This window comes from Chelonia mydas, chromosome 1 (assembly GCF_015237465.2).
Source record: "Chelonia mydas isolate rCheMyd1 chromosome 1, rCheMyd1.pri.v2, whole genome shotgun sequence".
Taxonomy (NCBI): Eukaryota; Metazoa; Chordata; order Testudines; family Cheloniidae; genus Chelonia; species Chelonia mydas.
In genome coordinates this window covers 323,988,002-324,014,614 of record NC_057849.1, presented here as the reverse complement: position 1 = coordinate 324,014,614, position 26,613 = coordinate 323,988,002, and the positions used below count along the sequence as shown (strand labels likewise).

Sequence of the window (26,613 nt, the reverse complement as noted above, 5' to 3'; positions counted from 1 at the left end):
TACAGTAAAATTAAGAAAAATGCATTAAGACACTTTCATTCAGCGGATGGCATTATTATTACAAGGGAAAAACGTGTCAAGCACAGGATTATATGCAAGAACAATTATGTGGTTTATACAATTAATTGCCCTTGTGATGTCATACCTACATGAAAGGGGAAAAAAAGAAAAAAAAAAAGAGTGAGAAATTTTACCCAGAAGAGTGAACTCAAACCTTGGGTTAGGCTTTTAAAGAGTATGGGACATCCGTTATCCAGGCTTCATGCCCAAGTTCCATAAGATATGAGTAAATTTTGATGCAAGAAAAAAAATTGGAATTTTGACAGACTTTGAATACTGTTTTTCTGCATAAGCGAATCCAAATAATGGAATTTCAATGTTTTTTGGCCTAACAGCTGATTCTAACGTTTGGGTTCACTATACAGGAATTTTAGTCATGATATCTAGTAATATCCCTTCTAGCTTGCTAAAAATGGCTTGGCAAAAAATCTCTTGCAGCCATCTTATTGTGATTAAGAGAAGAGTGGTTAACTGGAGCCATTCTTTAGAAAAATTTGGTTCAATTCTCACAGAGCGTAAACCAAAGATGTGCTGAGCACCTGCAACATCCATTGATTCTGCAAAGTGGATGATCAACACCTCTCAGGAACAGGTTCCTATTGTCTTCTTAAGTAATATGTCATTGCTTTAAGATGTTATAGTTTGTCAAACAGGAGTAACATAGCTATGTGAATTCAAATATTGGGTATGTAATATATTTGAATATTTGTTTGTTCACATCCTCAGGAAGACTTTGGCTAAAATGACAATGTGATGTGCCTGTCACTTTTACAAGAAGGCTGCACCACTCTTGAAGATTATGTAAATGAATTTCTGAAACGTTCAGCAAGCCACTAAAGAACAAGATTTTAAAATTAGACTCTAATATGCTATTTCGTGTTCTGGAGAACGTCTACTTGTCCCTGGATTTATAGATAAAGTTTATCTAAAAACAGTGAAATACTATTTCAGATTACTGACACCTTTCAAAAACAAAACAGAGGTGAGACTGACCCAAAAGAGCACAAGAAAAATTCCTTATGACTTAGGTCTGCTGCTTCCAGCAGAGTAGGAGAGATGTTTCCAGGATACTAAAAACTGCTTAGTTATCTTCATAGCTTGTATAAAGGTGAAGAATAGTTTATGTAGCAACATAAGTATTTTTTTTCTATGAAATCTGTCACAATAAGCCCTGGGGAGAAAAGCTTTTAGATCTTAATCACCTTATTACTCCTCATAGCATTTAAATGAACTTCAATATAAAGATGTACTACATTTTCATAATCATTACACAGCTTTCATTATAAAATCTGAATATGCTCTGATTTGGAAGTTAACAGTTTGTTACTTTTTAAAAATAATTTTAACTCAAACTAATTTATTGTATAGTGCCCTAAAGTATACTGGATGTTTCAGAAAAGGAAGATAATCTACGCCCAACGAAGTTTACAATCTAAAAATGTATAAACACAATAAGTGAGATGACAAATAATAGGAAGAGCTTGGGTAATGCAAATATGGAAAAGCATTTCTATAAGTGCACCCATCCTCCAACCATGCACCAAAGGATTAATAAAATAGACCACTTAAATTTTAAATAACTCTGTGCTTAGTGGAAAAGTGCAACTGTATTAAAACAGGGCAAAATGTAGTTCAGATTTAAATGAGGACTGGCTAGCGTCCAAATGAAAAACCCTCAATCCATGGTTACTCTGTTTAACACACTGGAGTTTTATCATCAAATAAAAGAGTGATGTCAAGGTCATGGAATGCAGCTGCTACAATCAACCAAAAATAGATACTAAGCTCTGCATTCTTCTGGATAATTAAAAGAGGAACATTAAACCCTATGTAAGTGGGCTGAGGCTAGACACCATATTATTCGACTTTATTTAAGCATCAGATCTTATTCAGCCATACGGGAGAAACACTACAATTTGCTTAACTTGTCAGAAACTGAATTATAGGTTAAAACATATACCCATGCCTCAGGAATGATCAAAAATAGCCCACTGGTGATTTTCTAGTAAAAAAATAGTTAAATGAAAAATGTTTTTAAAATCACCACTAACAAATTATTAGCAGCCAACTGATTCTTGAACGGTTTTTAATTTTAGCCTAACTGAATATGTGTTAAAAGGTTCTTCAGAGTTTGAAATGTGGCAGAGGAATTGCTTGCCATTATGGCATGCAGCTTCATTCACAGTAAGTGGCAATTTGACTTGTATCATCATCAACATTCTAATCTCCTCTCCCAAATAAAGAACTATTGTGTTTTCTATAGAAACAAGAAACTAAATCAGGATGATGTAGAAACACTGTCATGTTTCTTTTACCATCAATTTCCTTCTCTCACGCCTTCTATTTTCCCATTTCTCGTTCAGCATTGCCTTACCTTTGTACGTTTGTGAAATATTTCAGCTGTAATTAGTTTAAATCATTTAAATGTTGGGTCTAAAGGATACTATCAGTTTGAAAAAAGTTACCATTTTTCATCCTACTGAACACCAATTCCCATTATCCTTTTCCTTTACAGGTGTCTTATTCTCTAGCAAACAAAGCTATCAAGTAATTAGGTAAGAGAGCTTCAAGGACTTGGCTCACTGAAAGATACCTGTGTAATTTAAACACCTCCTTCGGAGCCTAAAGAACCAGCACATCACTGCTGGAGTTGAAGTAATTGAGTTCTACTGTACCGAAATAAGTCTAAATTGCAGGTTAATCAAAGCTCTGGCTTTGCAGCTAACAGTAGGAACAAAATTAATTCTCCTTAGTCTAAAGTACTTAGATAAAAAAATCAGGTGTGGCTATTGTATCAACAGGCACGAATACTGTAATACTAGAGTCTGAGATTTACTAAGGCAGTTAGCATGAGCACTAGTTACAGAACTTCCCGACTCAACGGCTCCCAGAATTAACAATACGATGCTGTTATCAGATGAAATTGGGACAGCATGAAATGTTCTTACTCACAAGTTAGTGGCAGCACTCAAAATTTTTTCTTAATTTTTTTTAACATTTTGCCAATATCAAGTTCAAACACAATCTACCTAAAGATGATTATGTTCAATAAGGAATCACTATTTGCTCATATTATAGAAAAATTTTAAAATGTTTTGTACTGTGTTATAACTTGTTATAATTCCAAAACCATTAAGGAATGTTACTGGAAGATTCTATTGGGAAGTAAAACAAGACAAAGTGTACTTAAGACATCCTTTTCATGTGATTAAAAATTAAAAACATTAAGAAACAAGAATCTACTAGAATTCTATGAGGGGGTCAACAAACGTGGACAAGGGGGATCCAATGGATATAGCGTATTTAGATTTTCAAAAAGACTGACAAGGTCCCTCACCAAAGGCTCTTAAGCAAAGTAAGCTATCGTGATAAGAGGGAAGGTTCTCTCATGGATTGGTAACTGGTTAAAAGATAGGAAGCAAAGGGTAGGAATAAACAGTCAGTTTTCTGAATGAAGAGAGGTAAATAGTGGTGTCCCCCAGGGGTCTGTACTGGGACCAGTCCTATTTGACATATTCATAAATGATCTGGAAAAAGGAGTAATCAGCGAGGTGGCAAAATCTGCAGATGATACAAAACTACTCGAGATAGTTAAGTCCCAGGCAGACTGCGTAGTGCTACAAAAGGCTCTCAAAACTGGGCGACTGGGCAACAAAATGGCAGAAGAAATTCAAATGTTGATAAATGCACAGTAATGCACATTGGAAAACATAATCCCAACTATACATATAAAACGATGGGGATCTAAATTAGCGGTTACCCCCCAAGAAAGATCTTGGAGTCATTGTGGATAGTTCTCTGAAAACATCCACTTAGTGTGCAGCAGCAGTCAAAAAAGCGAACAGAACATTGGGAATCATTAAGAAAGGGATAGATAATAAGACAGAAAATATATTGCCTCTATATAAATCCATGGTACGCCCACCTCTTGAATACTGTGTGCAGATGTGGTTGCCCCATCTCAAAAAAGATAAACTGGACTTGAAAAAGGTTCAGAAAAGGGCAACAAAAATGATTAGGGGTTTGGAACGGCTGCCATATGAGAAGAGATGAAGACTGGGACTTTTCAGCTTGGAAAAGAGACAACTAAGGGGGACTATGATAGAGGTCTATAAAATCATGACTGGTGGGGAGAAAGTAAATAAGGAAGTGTTATTTACTCCTTATAACACAAGAACTAGGGGCCACCAAATGAAATTAATAGGCAGCAGGTTTAAAACAAATAAAAGGAAGTATTTCTTCATACAATGCACAGTCAACCTGTGGAACTCCTTGCCAGAGGATGTTGTGAAGGCCAAGACTATAACAGGGTTCAAAAAAGAACTAGATAAATTCATGGAGGATAGGTCCATTAATGGCTATTAGCCAGGATGGGCAGGGATGATGTCCCTAGCCTCTGTTTGCCAGAAGCTGGGAATGGATCAGTTGATTATCTGTTCTGTTCATTCCCTCTGGGGCACCTGGCATTGGCCACTATCATAAGATCGGATACTGGGTTAGATGGGATATGGCTGGTTGGACTTGGGTCTGCGTACTACAGTGTGGACACCAGAGCCCCAGGTTAGGTCAAAAAAATTTTAAGCTAGGGTTGGCAATCATGGATTCTCAAACCCAGGGTCCCCTGACATGAGTCCTGCTAACCCTGGGCTTACCTTGCAGTTTAGACATACCATTAGAAAGGAAGGTATCTTACAGATGTGAAGCTTTCCAGTTGATCTTTAATTTGCTGCTTGTGTATCTGCCTACAAATAAAGGTTTTCACAGGTTTCAAATGCTGACATAAGAATGGACATACTGGGTCAGACCAAAAGGTCCATCTAACCCAGTATCCGATCTTACTACAGTGGCCAGTGCCAGGTGTTATAGTCTTGGCCTTCACAACATCCAGAACTTTTGCAGGGTCCAGAACTTTTGCTATATTTCTAAAGCTTTGGGAGCAGCTTGCCCTGGACCCTCCTGTATAAGATCATATGCATGAGGGTGGGCATGCAAGTCCAGAAGCAGATTGCTGTAACTGTTTAGACGCTGGCTGTCCGAGACTGTTACAGGTCCATTGCCACCCATTTGGTGCTGGAAAGTCGACTATTGGTAAATGGTGGCAGAGATTTGAGACAAGCAGGTGTGTGGTTTAACCCAACATGACAGGCATATTACTTAAGAATATTCCTTAAGTAATCACTGGCTTTGAGAGAATGGCATGATGCCAGTAAACCAAGTGCCAGCTCTAGCCAAGGCCGTAGGTGTTAACTGACAAACTCAGATGGAAACCAAACCAGCTCACCTGTATGTTAGGTTTGTTCTGAATAGGTATTAGTTTTATAAGAATATATTTAGACTATGAAATGCTTGTAAATTGCTGCATGCATTAATCTCACTTATAATGTCTGTATTCCATGTTACAAGGTAAAATATAAGTTTGTTTTATAAAATTGTAAAAATGCCTGCTTTGAACTTGTGAACGGAGACAGGAAGAGTGGTTCTCACCACCCACCAAGACAAACTATCAAGACATATATATATACATATATACATATATATATATATATATATATATATATATATATATATATCTTCACTGTATTTTCCACTGAATGCATCCGATGAAGTGAGCTGTAGCTCACGAAAGCTTATGCTCAAATAAATTGGTTAGTCTCTAAGGTGCCACTAGTACCCCTTTTCTTTTTGTGAATACAGACTAACACAGCTGCTACTCTGAAACCCTATCAAGACTTGGTGGGCCCTCTAGGACAAAGAGCTTTCTTGATTGCCCCATCCACCCATGAAGAATTTATATGCAGGAGCACTCATCCCATTGGTTTGTACTCTGGTGAAAGGCCATATAAAGGGGCTCACAAGAAGAAATAGTTCTCTTTGCTGTCTGAACTCTCACAGGGCCAGACACACCAAACCAAAGCATAGATCCCCAGGGTCAACCTGGATCCACCCTGTAAGACATTTTGAACATAGAGATTACTACATTTCTGTCACCTTTAGAAACCATAGATGGTAACTCATTTGTGTATATATGTTTGCTTGCTTTAACCTGTAAATAACTAATTTCTTTTTCTTAGGCCTGGTCTACACTGGGGGGGAGTGGGAATCAATCTAAGATACGCAACTTCAGCTACGAGAATAGTGTAGCTGAAATAGATGTATCTTAGATTTAGAATCACTTCGCGTCCTCACAGCGCGGGATCGACTGCAGCCGCTCCCCCATCAACTCCGCTTCCGCCTCTCGTCATGGTGGAGTTCTGGAGTAGACGGCAGAACGATCGGGGATCGATTTATCACATCTACACTAGACATGGCCTTAGTTAATAAACTATTTAGATCGTTTATTACAGGATTAGCTACAAGTGTTGTTTTTGGTGTAAGATCTAGGGTACGTGACTGGTCTCTTGGGACTAGAAACAACCTGAATATTTTGTGATTTTTGGTGACAAGACAGTCCCCTTGGGCTCTTCAGTCTGTCTGTGACTCCATGTAAGACTACTACAATGATCCAAGAGTTCATATTTGTTACTGGGCTGGTGAAATCAAATTATAGAACATACCACCAGTTTGGGGTATCTGCCCTGTTTTTGACGGTCTGTCCTGAGGTAGGCACTCAAAGTTATGAGCCACTCCAAACAGTGTGACAAATAGGGTTTCCAAACTGCAATGGGACCATTGCTGGGACTCATGCTCATCGTGTGCCCATCTCAAGGAGCACATGAATTCATAAACTGCAAAGGGTCTTACTCCATAGTTATGAAGGACCTTGTGGACAACAGAGGCTGAATTATGAACCTCAATGTTGACTGCACTGGAAAAGTTCATACCACCAGGGTTTTCCCACCAACTGAGACAGGCTGGGACACTATTCCCACCACATGACTGTCATAAACAGGTACTCACTGTTATTCTCAGGGACCCAGCATGTCCCTTTTTGCTTTGTGAAACCATACCCTGATCTTACAGGCCCTGGCAAAAAAAGGTTTAATTACAGTCTCAGCAGGTGCAGAGTGGTGATGGAATGTACGTTTGGCCTATTGAAATCCTGCTGGCAATATTTACAGACCTGTTTGGATTTCAGTGTCACCAAAGCCACCATTACTGTGGCTTCCTGTGTTCTTCATAATCTTTGTGAAGCCAAAGGTGAGCCATTTCCCCAAATGGAAATATGACAGACACTCAGCCACAAAGTGCATCTAACACAGCTGCAGCTGGATACACCGGGACAACAGAAATTAGGGATGCTTTGTGTTCCCACATTATGGACTGGCAATGGCCAGTGTCAGAGGGAGAATAGTATGTTTATGAATGTGCTTGTTGGGGGTGGGGGTCGGGTAAGCATTGATTACTTTTGTGGCAGGGGATTTGATCACCGTGTACTGTCCTTTTGAATGACATGACTGCTTATTATGAAATGTGGGGGCGGGAGGGGGGAAAAACAGTATAGATTGATGTTTATAGCTGTATTGAGACACGGGTTTTGCATGAACAGGAGTGGGGAACCTCTCTCTCGCTCATTTTCATCCAGCCTGCAGGCCACATACATTCAACTCACCCACCGGGGAGGGAGACTTGGGGCTTCCCCGCCTTTGGTGGGGCGAGCTGGCGCTCACGGGGGGGCTGGAGCCACGAGCACTGGCTTGCCCTGCTGTGGGTGGAAGCCCCAAACCTCAGTGCCCCCCATGCAAGTGAGTTGAACGTATGCAGCCCGCCACTGATTTTTTTTGATGGGTCAATGTCCCCTGACACAGAAAAGGTTCCCCACCTCTGGCATACAACCTCCCATGCGTTTATTTTTAGTATATGATGTGTTGCCGTGACAATAAAATTTCTTTACAAAATGAAAACCTTTATTTTCAGACATGTATTGGAAAAGTACAATATTAAACTGCTGCCTGGCAGGCCAGCTGCCTTTAGCACACCAAATCATCAGCAACACCAAAAGCTTTAAAAATAACCAAGAGCCAAGTGCATAACAAGTGCAAATAGTTGAACTATATACAAGATACCCTCCATGTTTGCCACACACTTGCAGCCAGGACAGGGGTGTCCATGGGGGAGAGGTTCAATACTGAGGACCGCATGAGACACATTTGCCCTGTCCTGTCACTAACAGGGCCCCAGTGAATGGGCCATCCAGCCATGGAGTTGTCCAAGCTGTTCCTGGAATGCAGGCCAAGGTACCATGGAGGGGACACAGGCCATGGTGCAGGTGCAGCAGGAGCCTGCACTTTTGCAGCCATTAGAGGTAGCAGCCACTCAAACAATTCTCTGTTGTGCTCTCTCTTCCTCCTTTAGCTGCCATTCTTGTTCCAGGAACCGTGAAGAGTGCCTGCTTCCATGCTGCTACCTTGTCCTCAAGCTGCAAAGCCAGCCCGAGCCTGTCCACTTGCCTATCAGTATGTCTTTCTTCTTGCCGCAAGTCCCTTTGCCTTTGGTACTCACGCTACTTATTGGCCAAGTCCAGAACTTCAATCAAATTAGTCATACTTCCTCCTGGAACCGTTTACGAAGGTACGACGAGTCAGGCTTCTGCAATGTGGGCAAGCTAAGGAGGTATTGCAACATGTAGAGTTTGAGGGGCCTGGAACAGGACAAGACACAGATCTTGAATATCACTATGCAGGAGCACCAAATAAAAGTCTTTCGAATTTCAAGGATAGAAAATGTTACTTTTTGATACTCAATGTCAATATATTGGCAGAGGGCTTCTCCAGACCACAGAAGCTCCTCGGACACAGCCAGATTAAATCGCAGTGAGAAAAATTGCATGCCACCAAAGTATTCATACATATGGTGACTGAACACCAAATCCATAAATGGAGTGGGCTGGTGAACTATTGAGGTGGCCCTGAAAAATACCTTTCCTCAAAATGTGACTAACTATCTGGAGTTCCCGCTATGGGTTTGGATCAGAATTCAAGGGGGAATCAATAGGATGCTGCATTAGCTTCCACATGGCTTCAGACCTCCTATGGCTTCCGATACAGTCTTTTAGGACTGCATGAAAAAAGACAGCTAGTCCCTCTCCCCCCTGGCAAATTTATGGACTGAATTCAATCTCCCCAGTCATATTTGGGACTAGTGGTTTCATCACCCATGGAATATACAGAATACATTTAAAAGAAATGAACTACATACAAACCTCTTCCCCACCATACAGTTCAGTCCTTTCAGGCAGCTTGTTACCAACTCAGTGTATTGAGCGACATACATACAGGGAAAGTAATATTAGTTTATTATTTTAACATACTGGAATTCATTAGAAAAAATGTGCACCTTCCCAGTAAAAATTCTCTTTTTATAGGCTTGTTTTACTGTTTGTGTTTCCTGGTCTCTACTTTGAATTCCCTGTGGTGGGCGAGGGTGGCATCGTGATGTCACGGCACTGGCATGCAATCTACCATTAATGGATACATGCTTCTATCTAGGGCTGATCTCTTTTGCATTGGTTCTTACAGTAGAAATTGCTCCCATTCTTATATTAACACACACAAAAATAGACCCAGAAACTTACTTGGCTCTGGGGTAGCTTCTCCCTCTTCTGTTTCGGCTGCCAGTTCTGCAGTGGGGTGTTCCTCCAAGGGGGCATAAAAAAAGCTCTTCTGAGTACATCCTCAAGATGTGCTGCAGCTGCTCCTGTGGCAAAGCCGCCTCCTAGGACCAGTTTCACCAATAGTGTTACTTCATTTGCCTCATTCGGCACCTGCTACTGGTTCCTATTTATTTCCATGCTGGCTTCTGGGACCAGCTGGACGCCATCCCAGCTTACCAGGTGATCGTACACAGTTGATGACTCAGTGCACTCACCAGCACCCAGTCAGACTCCTCATAAAATGGGCATGATGGTGGTGAGCAGCCAGAGATGCATTTGTGGTCTCTGGTTTTCTGGTACTCTTGAGCTGCTTAATCCATTTTCTGCACTGATCGCCAGTCCGATAAGTTTCCAGTGCCACCATCTTCTTTCCTAGTAGCTGGTATTCATGGTCACTCCTAGTACTCTTACTAAAATCCAGTTTTTCTGGCCTTGCACCAGAGATTAACCAAAATCTGGCTGTGCTCCTATGACCATGAAGTAGCACGCTTTGTAAAGGGACATCTGGTCAGTATCCATTGCAAACACTGAAGGTTTTCCTAGGGTGTGTTTGCAGCTTGGCAATCAGAATAAAATGGAGGGGTTAAACACCAAACTGCTGCACTGGAACAAGGCGGGTGCTTCCATTTCCATGGAGTCAACTGCTCATTCTTGGGAGACAGAGGACAAAGGAAGTTGGCCGATAGCATTGTGGGATATTATTGGTGGACTCCAAGGACCAGAGTCCAGGAAAGGAGGGGTGCTGCAAAACATCCCTACGCTATACTGCAAAACAATAGAGCTTGAACCCTGGTACCATCTTGACTTGGGTTCAGACCAACCCTCCATGCTCACAGGATCCTGGGACCCTGGGTCAGAGCACATGTTCAAGAGATCTGTGTGTAGACTGAAGGGGAAGGGTTAGGGTTTTAGCCTGAGTCTGAGCCCAGGCTTACATTACAGTGTAAACATATCCCAAGATCACCCAACCCAATGAAGCATTAAAGGATTTTCTTTTTATTTCTGGTATAAGCCTGTTTTCTTTTACAAAAAAAATCCTCTTGGCAGCATCTCACCCCATTAATATGTATATGAAAGATTATAATTTTATCAATCGCTATACACCAATGGTTGCTGTGGCAAAATATGTAATGCACAATTATACTTTTATGCTCGCACATAAAACTCAGGCTAACAGTTATATGAAGTTAAACTGACAGAGGGCACATTATTTTATCTTCTAAGAGGCCATATTCAGAAATCCCTCCCAAGTGGATCAAACCTCTAAACCTTCAACACAGGAAGCTAGAATGGTCAGTCAGGAAGAGCTAAGATAAAAAAGACCCACTCCAGGAATTGTATTCAAACTTTTTCCATAGCTATTGTAACTGTTAACATTAATAAAAAACTATGTACGTGAGGGGAAATTCAAGAACTGTAACAGTTGGATACAGTGAACAGAAGAAAATATATACGTAAGCCAACTGAAAATTAAAGAATAAAAAAACTGTTTAAACATATCCCTGCAATAACGGAAGGAAAAAGGTTAGAATCAGAAACTGGTAAGTAGTATTACCACTGACCACACGTAAGTGGGGAGTGAAGTGTAGAGAAAAGGAATGATTGGGGGGTCATATGGGAATGTGAGCCAAGAGCTAGAAAAGGGCATGTTAGTGGGATGCCATAGTAAGAAAATAACTTCTTGCCAAAATGCATCCGCAGATTTTTGGGACATGAAATCTAGGTAATTTGTGATAGCAGTAGGAGTTCTATAGCTCTAGAGCAGAAGCAAAGACTGATAGGGATTTGATGTGCTGGCCCAGTTCCTTACTCCACTCTGACATCTCTATCTTCCTCCATCTCTACAGTGAGAAACTCTGCTCAATTGTGATGGCTCAATGGTCATGCCACTACTCTTGGGGGGCAGAAAAAGCAGTTTTAGGACCAGATTTCTGAAGAGTAATTTTGTTTCTTTGCTTCAATAAAGCTAGCACAGAGTTTATTTTTTTATCATACTATTTAACACAAAGATAAGAATCTTTAAAAAAGGTAAATAGATTTATAAAACCAAAGATTCTCCAGAACCTGGACTGATGGACCATTCATGAATTTTTGGGGGTTTCTGAAATTACTCAAGCCTTGTGCTTCATAACACATTAAATATATCCCATGGCCTATTCATTCATGCTCTAACAAATTTTGTTGCTTAATTGAGCATATCATACATGTAGACAGTTACTCAGGTGCATGCATACAGTTAGTGAAGTTTTCCATTCAGTTTGTTTAAAAGCAAAGCTATAAAGAATTTATAAAACCTACAGCTTGCTGATGAGTGTTAAAGACAGGAGCAATTTTTGATTGCTCATTTTCTAAAGTCATCTCAAAGAGCATTACGTAAAGAAAATAAAAGGTCTTATTGTTTTCCCCCTTTTAAGTTACTACCTTGGGTAAGAACGGTTGCTTGCTTTTAACCCCTTTAGAAACTGGACATATATATTCTCTTAAGTACCCATTTGACTGGAAGTCTTAAAAACGTTAATCTAAAGAAGATTAAACACTTTCCACCAATATTCCTGAAGGAAGCTAAATACTTGAACAAGCAATTTATTCAGAATAGACTACGAATGTGGAACTGGTCAGTAAAAGCCACTGCACCCTATTTAAATCCCACCTAAAAAACATTTCTACAAGGAGATATCCAATAAACAAGAGGTCTGTAACCCACTTAGCGATTCTGTTTATCTTATTAATATTTTTAGTCTCACCTATATGGAGGAAGGAAATAGAATATTGAAAAGAAGGGGCATAGTGGCACTGGAATTAAAATTTGGAATTGTGGGAGAAAGACAGGGAGGATAGTAGTGTGCAAGATAACAGTGTGTTTAACAAGACAACACAGCATAACAAGACAGACATGAGGGTGTCACCCTGATAGGATTGTTACATACAAGTAAAGTTTTCTCCATTTGGGTTTTTAAATTTTAGGTTCTCCAGGCCAGGGACTGTATCTTCATCTGCATTTGGGATGCATCTTGCACACCATGAGCATTACAACAATAATTGTCTCCACCATAAGAAACTACGAAGTGGCAGAAGTTAGTCCCACCTCCAAAAGTCATGCAAAGGTACAGTAGTAGGGGTCAGAAAAGACCACACAGATTGAGCTGAATGCCACACCTTTTTCAGGACTATTTTACCCACTAAATCTCTTACATAATATTCTCCCAAACAACCACCACTTCTGAGAATAGCTCCAATGTCCAAACTACTGAAGTGGGGGGTAAGAGAAGGGGGACAGGAGAGAAGTAGGGCAGTCTTAGGGAAAAGGGCCTTAAAATTATTGCCCCTTTCCATGTCATCTTGCAAGAATGTGAACATTTTTTCCACTTCTATTTTCTTGAAGGTATTTGTTTAGGCTGATTACGTTCCTGTAAGACATCCTTTCCAGACTCTAAATTTAGCCTACTCAGGATCTCATTTTATTTTCTAATCCTGATAAGATTTCCTTGCCACTCATGTGGTTTCCTCTGCATTTTTTTTGTACCCTCAAGTAGATCGCAAAACTGCATGAAATATTCTAGCTCTGAAACAATCATTTATCAACGTAGAGTCAAAGTGCATCACCACATCTCTACTTTTAAATTAAATCACTATTTCTGAGAACAGAATTAACTTCTCTAACAGTACTGCAGTGTGATCTCAGATGCATTTTACATGTTCTCTCCACTCATTCTGACTCACTAGTTTCTAGACAGCTTTTATCTCCAGTTTGTACACATGCTACTTTTCTCTCCAGCCAAAAGGACTTCAGTCTTAAATCCCATTTTACTGTATACAACTCACAGTTCTAATCTCTCCAAGCCACTTAGTGTGGATACATCATCCTTATGTTTAATGTTCCTCCAATTCGGAGGCTGGCAAGTATGATTAATGCTGATCTTCGACCTTCTTCTAGATCATTAAAGTATTAAATAGTATATGTCCCCAATACTGACTTGACCCTGTGGTACTCCATTTGGAAGAGATTAATTTTTAATGGTAAAAACTAACATCTGTCATACAATTTTTAATCTGTGCTATGGTATTTAACCAACATTTTTATACTGTACTATATAAAATATTTTATAAAGGCCAAATATATGCTGCATCTACCAAAACAGTAAATGTTTCAAAAAATTCTATCAATATTACTCTATAAATGAGTTGGTTGATTGAACAACTTCATTTCCTCACAAGTGCAGTCACTAATTCCATTATATGTCTAAATATTTTGCAAAGAAAATATTCATTGAGTGGTTATTTCCTGTATCTTCCTTTATGCCCTTAAAAATAAAGGTACTAAATTTGCTGGTCAGTCATCATCAGGTACCTCCGTTTTTTCTTTTCTTTTTTTTTTTTTAAACAAGAAACTGCATATTATTTCACCAAAATGTTTCTGGCCTTAAGGAAAAAAAAATCTTAGAACCCTTCAATTTAAAACTAGTTTGATAAGAGAAACAAGTATGAGAAAAATAAAAAGCAAAACAAGGGGGTTTAAGCAATTCAACATGCAGATAATTCTGAGATGGAGATTAATTATATTGTTTACATATTGTTGAAAATAAGGAAACATTAGAAAAAGTGCCAGAGAAAGTTACCTGGTATCTTACATCAGATATAACAAGGCACGTATCTAACATGTGCACCAAAAATTTGGCTATTCAGAAGCCTCAGCTGCTCACACACTCCCCACCTCACCCAAAAAAAGAGTGGCGCCTCTCATGTAGATCTGATTCTCCCCTCGCCCCCAAAAAATCAGGTCTTCCTTCACCATCTTTTCTTCATGCTGTCTCCCAACTATTGTCTGCTTTAAAGTTCCAATTGATTATGTTTATCTTTCTAGAAAGGGAGCAAAAAAACTAACTATTTAGAGTCACTCCATTTCTCATATTTTCCTTTCACTCTCTTTTTTCTGGAGATATCTCTAGAGCCCTGTGTGCCTGTCTCTGCAAGCTATTTTACATCTGTACATCCAGTCTCCCAACTTCTCAGTTTTAAGTTTTTTCTCTTGGAATGAATAAAAGGTCAGTTGGTAAAACCATTCCTCTTAATTATTAAAGTGTTCTTCCTTTTTACCTTTACAAATATAACCTTTAAATATCAATGTATAACAGACAACACTGTATGTAAGTTTGTGCATATACTGTACACAACCAAAAATAGCATTATAATAGCTTTTGTGTGCATTAGATACTACAGGATCAGGGGGAAATATGACAAAGTAAATGTCTTTGTTAGTTTTGTAAATAGACAATTTAGGGGAAGCTCTAAAACATCCTCCCTTCAACATACTTCTATTGCTACGACTACGCAGTCAGAACATTAGCTGCAGCCTAAAAGTCTTCATAATACTGCTGATTTACGGCTTGTCTACATTATCCGCTGGATCGACCCAGCAGCAGTCGATCCAGCGGGGATCAATTTATCGCGTCTACAGCTGAGCGCTCTCTCGTCGACCCTGGTATTCCACCAGGGCAAGAGGCACAAGCGGAGTCGACGGGAGAGCGTCAGCCGTCAACTTACCGCAGATCTAAGTACATTGACTTCACCTACGTATTCATGTAGCTGAAGTTGCGTAACTTAGATCAATTCCCCCTACCACCACCACCCCCAGTGCAGACCAGTCCGTAGACTCCTAAGTGCCTAAATCCCAAATGATGCATAGGCTCCTAAATCAGTTACGTGTTGTGATACTGAGTGCAACAACGCTTAAATAGCTTTAAAAATCTGAGCCATGGTGATTCAAATAAGTTTACTATTAGCTTTTTGAAGGCTTTCCTTCCTTTTTCTGGGTAATCTTTAAATAGCTTGGCTTCCATATTCCAAAGTTCTTTTGTTTTGCCAACAAGGCTTTGCTAAGAAAGTTTCTTTTGTTTGTTTTTTGTTTGTTTTTTTTCAGGGGGTGGAAAAAATATATAATTTGAAGAGTTTCTAATACCCCATACTAAGGGAAGCATGGAAGAGGTTAACTATATGCTCACTATAAAAACAAGGCACACACTCTTCACAACCCAAACAGGAAAGAAGCAGCACTTGATTTACAACACTCAAAACAGTAAATTTGCCCCCTGAAGTTTGCAAAAATACATTCAAAGGTCAAAATATACCCCATTAAAACATACTTTCAACATTAATTTAATTATATACGTATCTGAATCTCTGAAGTATATTATCTTGAGATCATGTAACAGTTGACTAGGTTAGGATTTCTGTTAAATATCACATGTGGTGTTGCTGTGATACAAGACTTTTATTCAGTGTCCTAAGACAAATTGCTAAAACAAGGTGGAACAATTGCTGTGTAAATTACATTTTAACTTGCCTTTGGAATTATGTAACTTAATACTTGTTACACTTGCACAAAATCCATTTGTTTGCGTAAAATATGGGCTATTAGCAATATCAAACGAGACAGGATTAGTCATTTAAGTATAAACTTTATAACTCTCTAAGCTCAAAACTGAGAAGGTGAACAGTACCTGCGGGTCCGTGGAGGCTTTGGTGGAGGAGAGTCTTGTTTCTCAAGATCTATAGAATTGACAGTTTTCTCTGTACTAGTTTCATTCTGCCAAAATAAATAAATAAATAAATCCAACTATATTTTATTCAAAGTTGAAAGAATCATGATCACTAAAATTTAATACATTTCTACATGTTCCTGAAACAGAATGAGGACCCAAAACCAAAACTTGAAAAAAGCATGGGGTGACAATAGCAAGTTACTAAGCCACCTTACACTTGCTTCAGCTTCCAATTTAAGTATAAATTACATTTTATAAATACATTTTATTTATAAAAGCACCTCTCCCCAAAAAAGCACTCTGAGGGAATTGAGACAGGGAACTTAAAAGGACACTAACTTTAGAACCCACTTCTGAACATTTTTTTTTTTTTAAAACTTACCATTATTCAGTATTACGTATAACAAATCTCAGATTCATCTGTCACTTCAGTAATGAAGTATTTTTCATACTGTTTACTTTAAGTATTTGGCAGCACAGAGTGGTCAGTGAACCTCACTGTTTCCCTTGTACAATCAATTTTCTATTTGGGGGGAAATGTCTCTCTCAAACCACAGAGGGAAAACACAAATTGGAAAAGGGATTCAATAGGAGGGAGTAATATACAAGATAATGCATTTTCCCTAAAGTGACTAGTTTTCAAGTTAACAGTACCCCTTTGTATTTAAAAATAAAGTTGGAGATATTCTCCTGCCTTACACAGCAAGCCATTGCAGAAGGAAAATGCCCCCCCCACCCCCCCACACACACTTTTTTTCTTTTCTTTTTTAAATAAATTTAGTATTCAGGTTAACTAGAACTGCACCAGGTACAGAAAAATCCAATTAGTTTTCATGTACACAGTCACCTTAAACGTGTATAACAATTCTGAAGGCAAGTTCAGAAGTTAACACTATTAAAAATGGAATACACAATATTTTTGAAAAAGATATCTTCTTGGAGCTAACTTTTGCAAATTTTCTTTTAAAAAAAGACATTTCAAACAGACCTTGCCAGCATCTCAGAAACAAGTAATTTATTCCCAGAAACATGACATTAATTTCAATTGATATGCCTATCACTCCTAGCTCATCAGTCAGATGTGATCCAGGGCACATGTGACCTACTGTTGCCTTCTGACAGTGTGTGGCCTATTTACACTAAATAGTTGACAGTCTTTTATAATGTGGTTGCCTGTCAACTAGAATACCTGACTTCTAAGCGGTATCTTTGGTATCAACCCCAGAAGAGAGCACAAGGACTGACACCTGACTGAGCCCCTACCTCCACCCCAGCAAGAGACTAAGCCATACTGGTGAGAACATCGGGAAGCTTGCATTTCCAAATTAAAGCTAAATCTAAATTAAAGCTAGTTCCATTAACTTCATCCTCTGACGAGAAGGGCAGATGGAGGTATTAAGAAGAAGCCCTAGCCTTCCTAATCAAAGATTATTGGCCTCAACCAACCACTTGCCTGCTTTCCTAGACAGACGTTATTGCACTGTCCAGCAGCAGAGAAGTTTAAAGAAAAGAATCTGCTTCAAAACAGTAAGGACAAAGAATATTAGCCCACCAGCCTCTAGTCTAGCAATTGATTTAAAAACCAATAATATATTTATGAACCAATATGCTGGTTATTGAATGAGACAAAGATCTGGCCCAATGGCAATCCACTGCTATTTTGAAGATACTCCTCACTCTCTCCTATTGTGGTAGGACTCTTGCCTACCAGAAGATAGTTATCAGCATTGCAGTGGTAAAACACCAGAAGGTTTTCACATGAGATGTTTGCGTGCCCCATTCTGGATTTAAGGAACAGCCTAAATCAGAATTCCAAAGGGAATGCAGAATCTACCTTCCTGATCAAAGAGATTTGCTACAGCAACAAGTTTTCAGATTACATCTAAATGGTGATAACAATTCAGAATTATTGGATGCTTTGTTAAAGTATTTTCATACTGAAGTTCAGGGAACAGATCTTTTCAGATCTCAGCCTAGGAACCGTAGTCAAAACACAAACAGTATAAATTTCCTTTGGGAAATGAATCCAACCACCAGTGTTTTATCTAGAGAAACTGAGCACTAAATGTAAACAAACCTTTATTTAAATGGGTAACTTATTTAGCTAAACATCTAACAGAAGTCAGCTAGGATGAAGATTTGAGACCAACAGTGAAGATATGTTATATGATCTTCTTTGCTCTAGTTTAAGTAGACTGTATCTGTGTATTTGCTGCTATGTTTTAACTACATACAAAAAGCTACATTAAAAAATGTTAAGGTTGCAAAGTCAACACAAAAAGGTTAGAAAATGCAAGAATTAAGGTTGCCTGTGCAAACTTAATTCAGATCCCTTTTACAGACACAGGATATATGTCTAATTATATGATGACATACTATTTCCACAGAACCTCTACCTTATTTTGCAAGACCTCTTCCTAGTTCAGCTGTGTGGTTCTCTGCCCCCCCACCCTCCCCAGTGTCTGTACCACAGAGGTTTATGAATGTGCTCCTGACTTTGAGCTAGCAAACTTGCGTCTTTAAACTCAAGCAGCAGAGTTTCAAGATTTTAGAGCCAAGATTCCCAGGAGCACTACATTACAAGTAAACAATTTAAAGCTTCCTGATCAGGAATACAAAACAACCCCACAGTTCAAATATATAGTTTGATTCATAAGCTGCATGTGTTTGTTAAGGATTACTGAGTTTATTAAGTCTTTCCCAGTAGTCACTCTTTCATGGACCCTGTTGTAACAGACATTCCTTTTGTACTCATCATAAAGCACACTAGGAGCCACAGAACATCCTACAACTTTGATATTTTAAGTAGCAATTTTAATTTCTCTTTTAAGTAGCAATTTATCTTTTAAACCAAAAGGTTAAAACAAACAAAGATACCAATATCACCAATAAGGTAAAGCCTCTGAAGAGCAATAAGCTTTCCACAGTGCCCCAAATGTCAAAAAATTATATCTGTCCAAACAGAAGAAGAAAATTCCAGAGGCGAGGCCTCTTACTGAGAATTGCCAAACACTAAAGAGGTGCAGTATCAGGTACCCAGGACTCAACAACGCATAGTTTAAGTTTCTATAGCACTCTGAACATGTAAGCTATTCAATAATTGTATTATATCATTTTCACTGTAAGACATGCAAGAGAAAGCCAAAGAGGAAATGGTAGGGTCACGTTATGACACATTTCAGAGTAACAGCCGTGTTAGTCTGTATTCGCAAAAAGAAAAGGAGTACTTGTGGCACCTTAGAGACTAACCAATTTATTTGAGCATAAGCTTTCGCGAGCTACAGTGAGCTGTAGCTCACGAAAGCTTATGCTCAAATAAATTGGTTAGTCTCTAAGGTGCCACAAGTACTCCTTTTCTTGTTAGGACACAGGAACCAATCTACTTAGTAGAACAGACCTTGCATTAGTGGCTAATGTTGATAAAACATGACAAAGGATTAAGTCCCATGAACTTATTTTCCCAAGATTAGTGTCAATGAATTCAACAAGCAATTTTCTTAGAAATGTACTAGACTGAATGCAGCTGTATGCAATGAGCCCCTTTTCCTTTTTCTACATACAGTAAGATCTATGCCTCCTGAAACTCCTTCCCACTTGGGAGCCCATCCCTGGCAGCAATGACTCATTCGCAGATCTTCCAAGTATTTTGATAAATCATACGCTCCTTGGGAGGCATCGAAGTGCATCAAATAGCAGTTTGTTTAAATTCCCCATAGGTGGATCTCCTTAGTCTCTCCTAAAAAAAGTAAGTCATTCTCCCTGCTGCATACTTAAATGACCTCTTACTGGTTGGTCAGTATTTGGCAACTGTGCCACTTGTAGATATCAAAGAAAACCCTGAAAAACAGCTCAGCCAAAACCCAAACCCTCATTGCATCCACACCAGTAAGGCCAAAGTGGAGAGGAGCATGTTACTAAATGGTTGACAGTCGGATTGAGAATTTTGGTGAAAAGGGGTGAGGAGTCTTGGGCTCAAGTAATTTAAGACTCTCTGACCATTATGAAATCAGCTGTAGTCCAGTTTTCTGTGGATAGATTCTCTCATAAAGAAAACCACCATTATAGTTGCATCTCTTGCTTGGAGTCCCTGCTTAGAGGCCAAGGGTAGAATATATAAGTGGCCTTTCCTCAACTTGAGAGTTGGTCCATTCACAATAGGCTTGGATTCATTCTGATGGAGCAATATGTGGGGATTTGTAATAGTACCACCTTACCTTATCTGTTCAGTGGATTAAGAGATGTTGTTTCTTTGCTGCTAAATCGGCACCAAATTTCTTTAATAGAATATTGGCTTAAAAATCTACTAAAAAAGAATTTCAGTTTTATTCATGAGGGCCCAGACATTTCAAGAGGGGTTTTACCTTACCTTGCCTGTCCTGAACTAGGCAATTTGTATTGCAGCAGCACCCAAAGACCACAAATCCCATTGTGACAGGTTCTGTTCAAACAGACAGTCCCTTGACTCATGAGTTTGGTGCTTCTCCTGGTTTTAGGCTCTCCTTTACATCAGCTTCCTAGTAGCATTTCTTTAAATATAAGCCCTCAATACCCATCCCTTTGACAAAGCGCTCAAGCTGGTACTTCTGTCCCCATTCAGTACCATTGGGGACACAAGTGCATTTCTCTTCTTTGGGATGTGCTGCCATCAACTACCCCCAATAACTGGCTCCCAATTGTATTATTTTCAAGCACAAAATAAAGTTAAACACAATAAACATGTTAAATACTATGCAAATCCAAGCTAGATAGAATAAATCTTCCTGTTGCTATTTCCTGATTAAGGATTAAAGCATCTTAAATCTTAGTATCTGTATTACTTCCAGCACTCAGTCTACCAGGTTTCAGTCTCTTCTTCATAGTTCTCTTCCCAGTCTTCGGTGTTCAAAGATATTTTCTTTTTACCATTTCTGACCTATATGTTCATACATATTGTGATGCTGTATGGAATAGGCGGGACACTTCATAATATTGTTGATACCAATATTATAAAATTTCAAGACATCTAACCAAATATGCCATGTGAAAATGTTATAAATTGCCAAGTATGATAATCTTGTTTATATGTTTGCATCACCTTTGTATTATGAGTTATAGATATGTATGGTATATCTGTATTTCAAAACTTTTGCTTTGTTTCTGGGTGACACTCCCAGGCAGATTGGCATCAGCACTGCCTAGCCTGTTCGATGGCCTATCAAGGGTCATCAGCTGTATAATGAAACTATTGAAAGGAGTCAGGGGATACCTTATCGCTCAACAGGACTTGTAGGGGCATACCTGTGAACAGAACTCTATGGCTTTTTCATGCCCATGTACTGTGAAGCTTGTGTTTGGGACACAGGAAGTAAAAGTCACATGGCAAAAGGAATATAAAGAGCAGCTACATCATCTCCATTTTGTCTTCAACCCTGCTTCTTACCTCTGAAGTGACTTTTCTACAAACTGAAGCTCTGAACAAAGGACTGAATGGCCCATCCAAGCCGTGGATGTGTTTCAGAAGGACTTTCAAGCCAACAAACTCACCAATACTGCTAAGAACCTGATATATGGACTTTGAAGACTGTGTGTATTTGATTGCTTTACCATTCAACAAATCTCCTCGTTTCTTTCATAATAAACCTTTAGTTTTACAAAAAGAAAAGGAGTACTTGTGGCACCTTAGAGACTAACCAATTTATTTGAGCATAAGCTTTCGTGAGCTACAGCTCACTTCATCGGATGCATACTGTGGAAAGTGTAGAAGATCTTTTATACACACAAAGCATGAAAAAATACCTCCCCCACCCCACTCTCCTGCTGGCAATAGCTTATCTAAAGTGATCACTCTCCTTACAATGTGTATGATAATCAATATTTTGGGTAATATCCAACCTAATATTGACCCAGCAATGTGGCTGACCCTTTGGAGTTCAGAAGAACATTTTCTATACATGAGCAGAGTTTTTTAAATAACGTCTCATTGCACTGGACCTATATGCTGATTGAGAGCCAGAGAACTAGAATGCAATAAAGGGGGCTGTGTGATTTCCTTTTTAGCTTCTTGATAACTAGTGTGGGGGATCAAGAGCACAGTTTGTGACTGGTTGAAGAGTTTAACTTCAGTGTTAACCACCAGTTTTGGGAGCGTCTGCTCCCCCTTTTGCACCCTGCCCTGCCCTTTGCATTTCCAGTGAGAGCTGCCCTAGGGACACCGGGTCACACTGAGTTATACCTTTAAACATTTTTAATACACATTACTTTTTTTCTTTTTTCTTTCTTTTAAATTAAAGGGATACTCGGATTTTTAAAAATTGACTAAATTTAAAATAAGTCAAGTTTCTATCTGAACATCTATTAAAAAGCACATGCATATATTTAAAAATGTATTCACCGGCTGTTTATCATAAAATCATAGGACTGGAAAGAGATTATCTAGTCAGCAGTTTTCAAACTTTTTTTCTGCTACGCAGCTGAAGAAAATTGTTGATGCTCGTGACCCAACAGAGCTGGGGATGAGATGGTTGAGGTGTAGGAGGGGCTCAGAGCTGGGGCCGGGAATGAGGGGTTCAGGGTGTGGGAGGGGGCCAGGGATTAGGAGTTTGTGGTGCAGGAAGGGGCTCCGGGTTTGGGGGGCTCAGGGCTGGGGATTGGGGTATGGGCTTACCTTGTGCATAGAATCATAGAATATCAGGGTTGGAAGGGACCTCAGAAGGTCATCTAGTCCAATCCCCTGCTCGAAGCAGGACCAAGTCCCAGTTAAATCATCCCAGCCAGGGCTTTGTCAAGCCTGACCTTAAAAACCTCTAAGGAAGGAGATTCTACCACCTCCCTTGGTAACGCATTCCAGTGTTTCACCACCCTCTTAGTGAAAAAGTTTTTCCTAATATCCAATCTAAACCTCCCCCACTGCAACTTGAGACCATTACTCCTCGTTCTGTCATCTGCTACCATTGAGAACAGTCTAGAGCCATCCTCTTTGGAACCCCCTTTCAGGTAGTTGAAAGCAGCTATCAAATCCCCCCTCATTCTTCTCTTCTGTAGACTAAACAATCCCAGCTCCCTCAGCCTCTCCTTATAAGTCATGTGTTCTAGACCCCTAAGTCATGTGTTCTAGACCTCAGCGGTGCAGCAGGGGTGCTAAGGTAGGCTTCCTGCCTGTCCTGGCACCATGGACAGTGCTGCGCCCCGGAAGCGGCCAGCAGCAGGTCTGGCTCCTAGGCAGAGGCATGCAAGTGGCTCTGCGCAGCTCTTGCCTGGAGGCACCGCCCCCCACCCTCAACTCCTATGGGCCACGAACCGGCCAATGGGAGTGCGAAGCCGGTGCTCGGGGTGGGGGCAGGGTGCAGAGCCCTGTGGCCCTCCTGCCTAGGAGTCGGATCTGCTGCTGGCCCCTTCTGGGGCACAGCGCGGTGTCAGAACAGGTAGGGACTAGCCTCCTTAGCTAGGCAGCACTGCTGATAAAAGTCCTAACAGCCTGGTCAGCAGTGCTGACCAGAGCCGCCGCGACCCAGTGCATTACATTCCACAACCCAGTACTGGGTCGCGACCTGCAGTTTGAAAACCACTGATCTAGTCCAGTCCCCTGCACTCGTGGCAGGACTAATGAAGAGTCTTTCCAGCAGAGTGGCGGTGGTAGGTCCAAAGGAACACCAGTCATGTTCACGTCTACGCCCTCATCCCTTTTTTCTGTGCTCACACCTCCCTGCTGCCACTTCGAGTTTAATTTTTACCGCTGATGTTACTGGTGAACACTTTTCCACAGCCTGGGGAAGGGCATGCACATATGCTACTATAGAGCAGGTCATGCGATAGAAAGTGCAGCTGCCCAATAAAACAGTAAAACTGACGCTGCACAGTCTTGTCTAATGAAAAAATGAACTATTGGGGGAGGGGGAGGAGGGAGTTTTCCTCTTAGTAATAGTAATCTTAGACATTAAAAGTAGGTACAATTTCATTCAGATTAATGTAATTTCTATTCAACAGCTCTTAATTAGGAAGACTTAGACCCTGTTTATGTATGCAGTACCCCAAATGTGTTACAGATGCAACTATAATATAAATAAATTTAGGAGTCTTCAGTTTAACCGGATCCTTTAAGTACTGGTATTCAAAATTAATGGAATGTCATATCCTTAGCAGGTGAAAGAAAGTGATACTTGGCTGGCACAAAAGTTTTTGTAATACAATTGAGCTTTTCTTCTATATGTTTATCTGGTTCTCTTCCCTACATTTCCCTAAAATCTCAGAAAATGATATATTAGTATTTAAAATATCTCTCTAGGATGACTATTCATTTCCCTGGCTGAACTGGTAGATTCAGAATTATCCACAGATACAAATTCCTTATTGCTAGATGTCAGTATGATTCTCAGACAGTAACTCATCATCACACAATCCCAATGTAATGAATCAAAGAAGTTAGCCCAACTGACTAAACATCAGAACATTCACGCACCCCTTTGCTTACATGTCTCCTGCTTCTATGCACATTCACACACCATGCAAATACTACAGTGACCCCTGTGTATGAGAAGGCAAGAAACCTCTACGGCTGCCCTACATTTCTATACTCCAGCTGCTAGGACAACAAGAGGTGAAAGGAGAATTTCCATCAGATGCTGAGAACATTGTTTCCATGACACTGCTAGGTATCTTCCCAGTTTCATCAGAAGCATCTCAAATCTGCATAGGAATATACTGACACACCAGAAGCACCTATGCTAGGCTGTAGGTACTTTTATATTAAGAGACACAATTCAGGTATAATTAAGAACAATGAACCCAAACCAAAACAGCTCAAAGCCAACATTACAAGACAAACTCGTAAAAATTCAAAAATGTACCCAAACTAACAAATTTCTATTACTTGCTAGTTTTCCTTAGACATGGCCAGAACAGACCAGGTTTGTTTCTCCTTAAGGATGTCACTCAAGCAGTATATACCCATAACACACACCCCAACATCATCCTCGCTAGGGCACTGGATCCCCAAGTAATGTATTCTAAAAATGAAAGACTGATGGTCATCTTATCCTACCCTTCCTTCCTACCCTATAACAGGTGTTACCTGAGTGGATGGATGTACTGTGCTGGAAAATAAGTATAAGATATGAAATTTATTTTTCAAGATTGTTCCCACAAACAGTGCAGATCCACGATTGTCCCAAGAGGGGCCAGCTATGATCAGGTAGATATGACAAGTGGAAGACTGGGAAAGAAGATGGGGAAGATTTACATGAAGGGATGGAGAGAACAGATCTAACCCAATGGGCAACTAATTGCGGGGGGCAGAGGGTTTGAAAAGGCAGAGTCAGCAGTCCTGCTTGAAGCACCCTCTAGCCAAATATTTCATCAGCCAAGGAAGTTAGAACTACACAGCACTTCTTGACATCAGGTGGCTGCTTTGGCTAATTCAATTAGACTTCTCCCTCAGCCCAAGAAATAGCAACTACTCTAATGGAGTGAGCATGAAGTTTGACTGGACAAGAGAAACCACCTTCATGTGGAAATGGATTGTATGGGAAATTACATACCTAGCAGCTCTGTTCCTGAAAAGGATCCTTTAACAATACAAAGAGTTGCATTTCCTCCATTCTTGTACAGGAGGCTTAGGGTGACCATATTTCCCTATGCTAATACGGGACACCTGGTAAAATTACTCTTATTCAAACGAGTTCAACAGCAGTAACTCAGAACTGTGCAGTACAAACATTCAAACTAACATCAAGTTGACTGAACCCCATTAAAAAAATACTATGTAGTTTTATTTTATTTACCTTATCATCTTTAAGGCTTTAGGGTCCACATGGGGAGGGGTGACACACACACTCTCATACACCTCTCTCACATGGGGGTGTGTGTGACCAACCTACTTGACCCTCCCTCCCAGCACTCTCCACCCTTCATGCCTGGCTGGGCACCCAGGACTGACCTGCCTCTCCTGGTACCTGGCACCATCTCTTCCTGAGGCAACATGTGATGGGCATGCAGGGTCACATTCCTCCCCCCGCCCCAGATTTATGCCAGGGTTCACACCAGAATATAGCCAGCAGGAGCCTTTTAGCACTGTGCGGGAGAGAAGGGAAGCGAAGTGAGCTGCTACCAGCTCCAGGGGGTGGGGGAAGGGATGACCTGGCCCCTGTCTTTGCAGACATCTCTCTCATCTCTCTCTCCCCCACCCCCCATGTGACTAGAAGCAGCTTGCCCCTTCCTGGCCACTGCTAGCCACCTACATAACCAAGCCACCTCCCAGCTACAGCATGGGCAGGAAGGGGTTAAACTCTAAGGCTGCATTGCGCATTGGGGCCCAGGGAACCTGACTGCAGGGGCTTTAGCAAACCTGGCCAGAGAGGTGGCTCAGCAGGGAAAGGTGCCTAGGAAATAGAGCAGCCCCACACTTCCGGGGGGCAGGATCCAGGGGAGACAGAAAATTCAGGACAATTTGCC

The 26,613-nt window shown here is 40.3% G+C and overlaps 1 protein-coding gene across 9 annotated transcripts in view; it reads right to left on the bottom strand.

Annotated features, from left to right (window-relative positions):
* Window positions 1-26,613, bottom strand: part of PTPN12 (protein tyrosine phosphatase non-receptor type 12) — a 151,628-nt gene that overhangs the window by 25,603 nt on the left and 99,412 nt on the right. For all 9 annotated transcript variants that reach the window (XR_006292467.1, XM_037889213.2, XM_043552101.1 and 6 more), the window contains one exon: window positions 16,147-16,232. Coding sequence is in view for 8 of the 9 variants with exons in the window: in XM_037889213.2 (XP_037745141.1) it covers window positions 16,147-16,232 (86 nt within the window). In the remaining variant the exon portion in view is untranslated. The remainder of the gene's footprint in view (window positions 1-16,146; window positions 16,233-26,613) is intronic.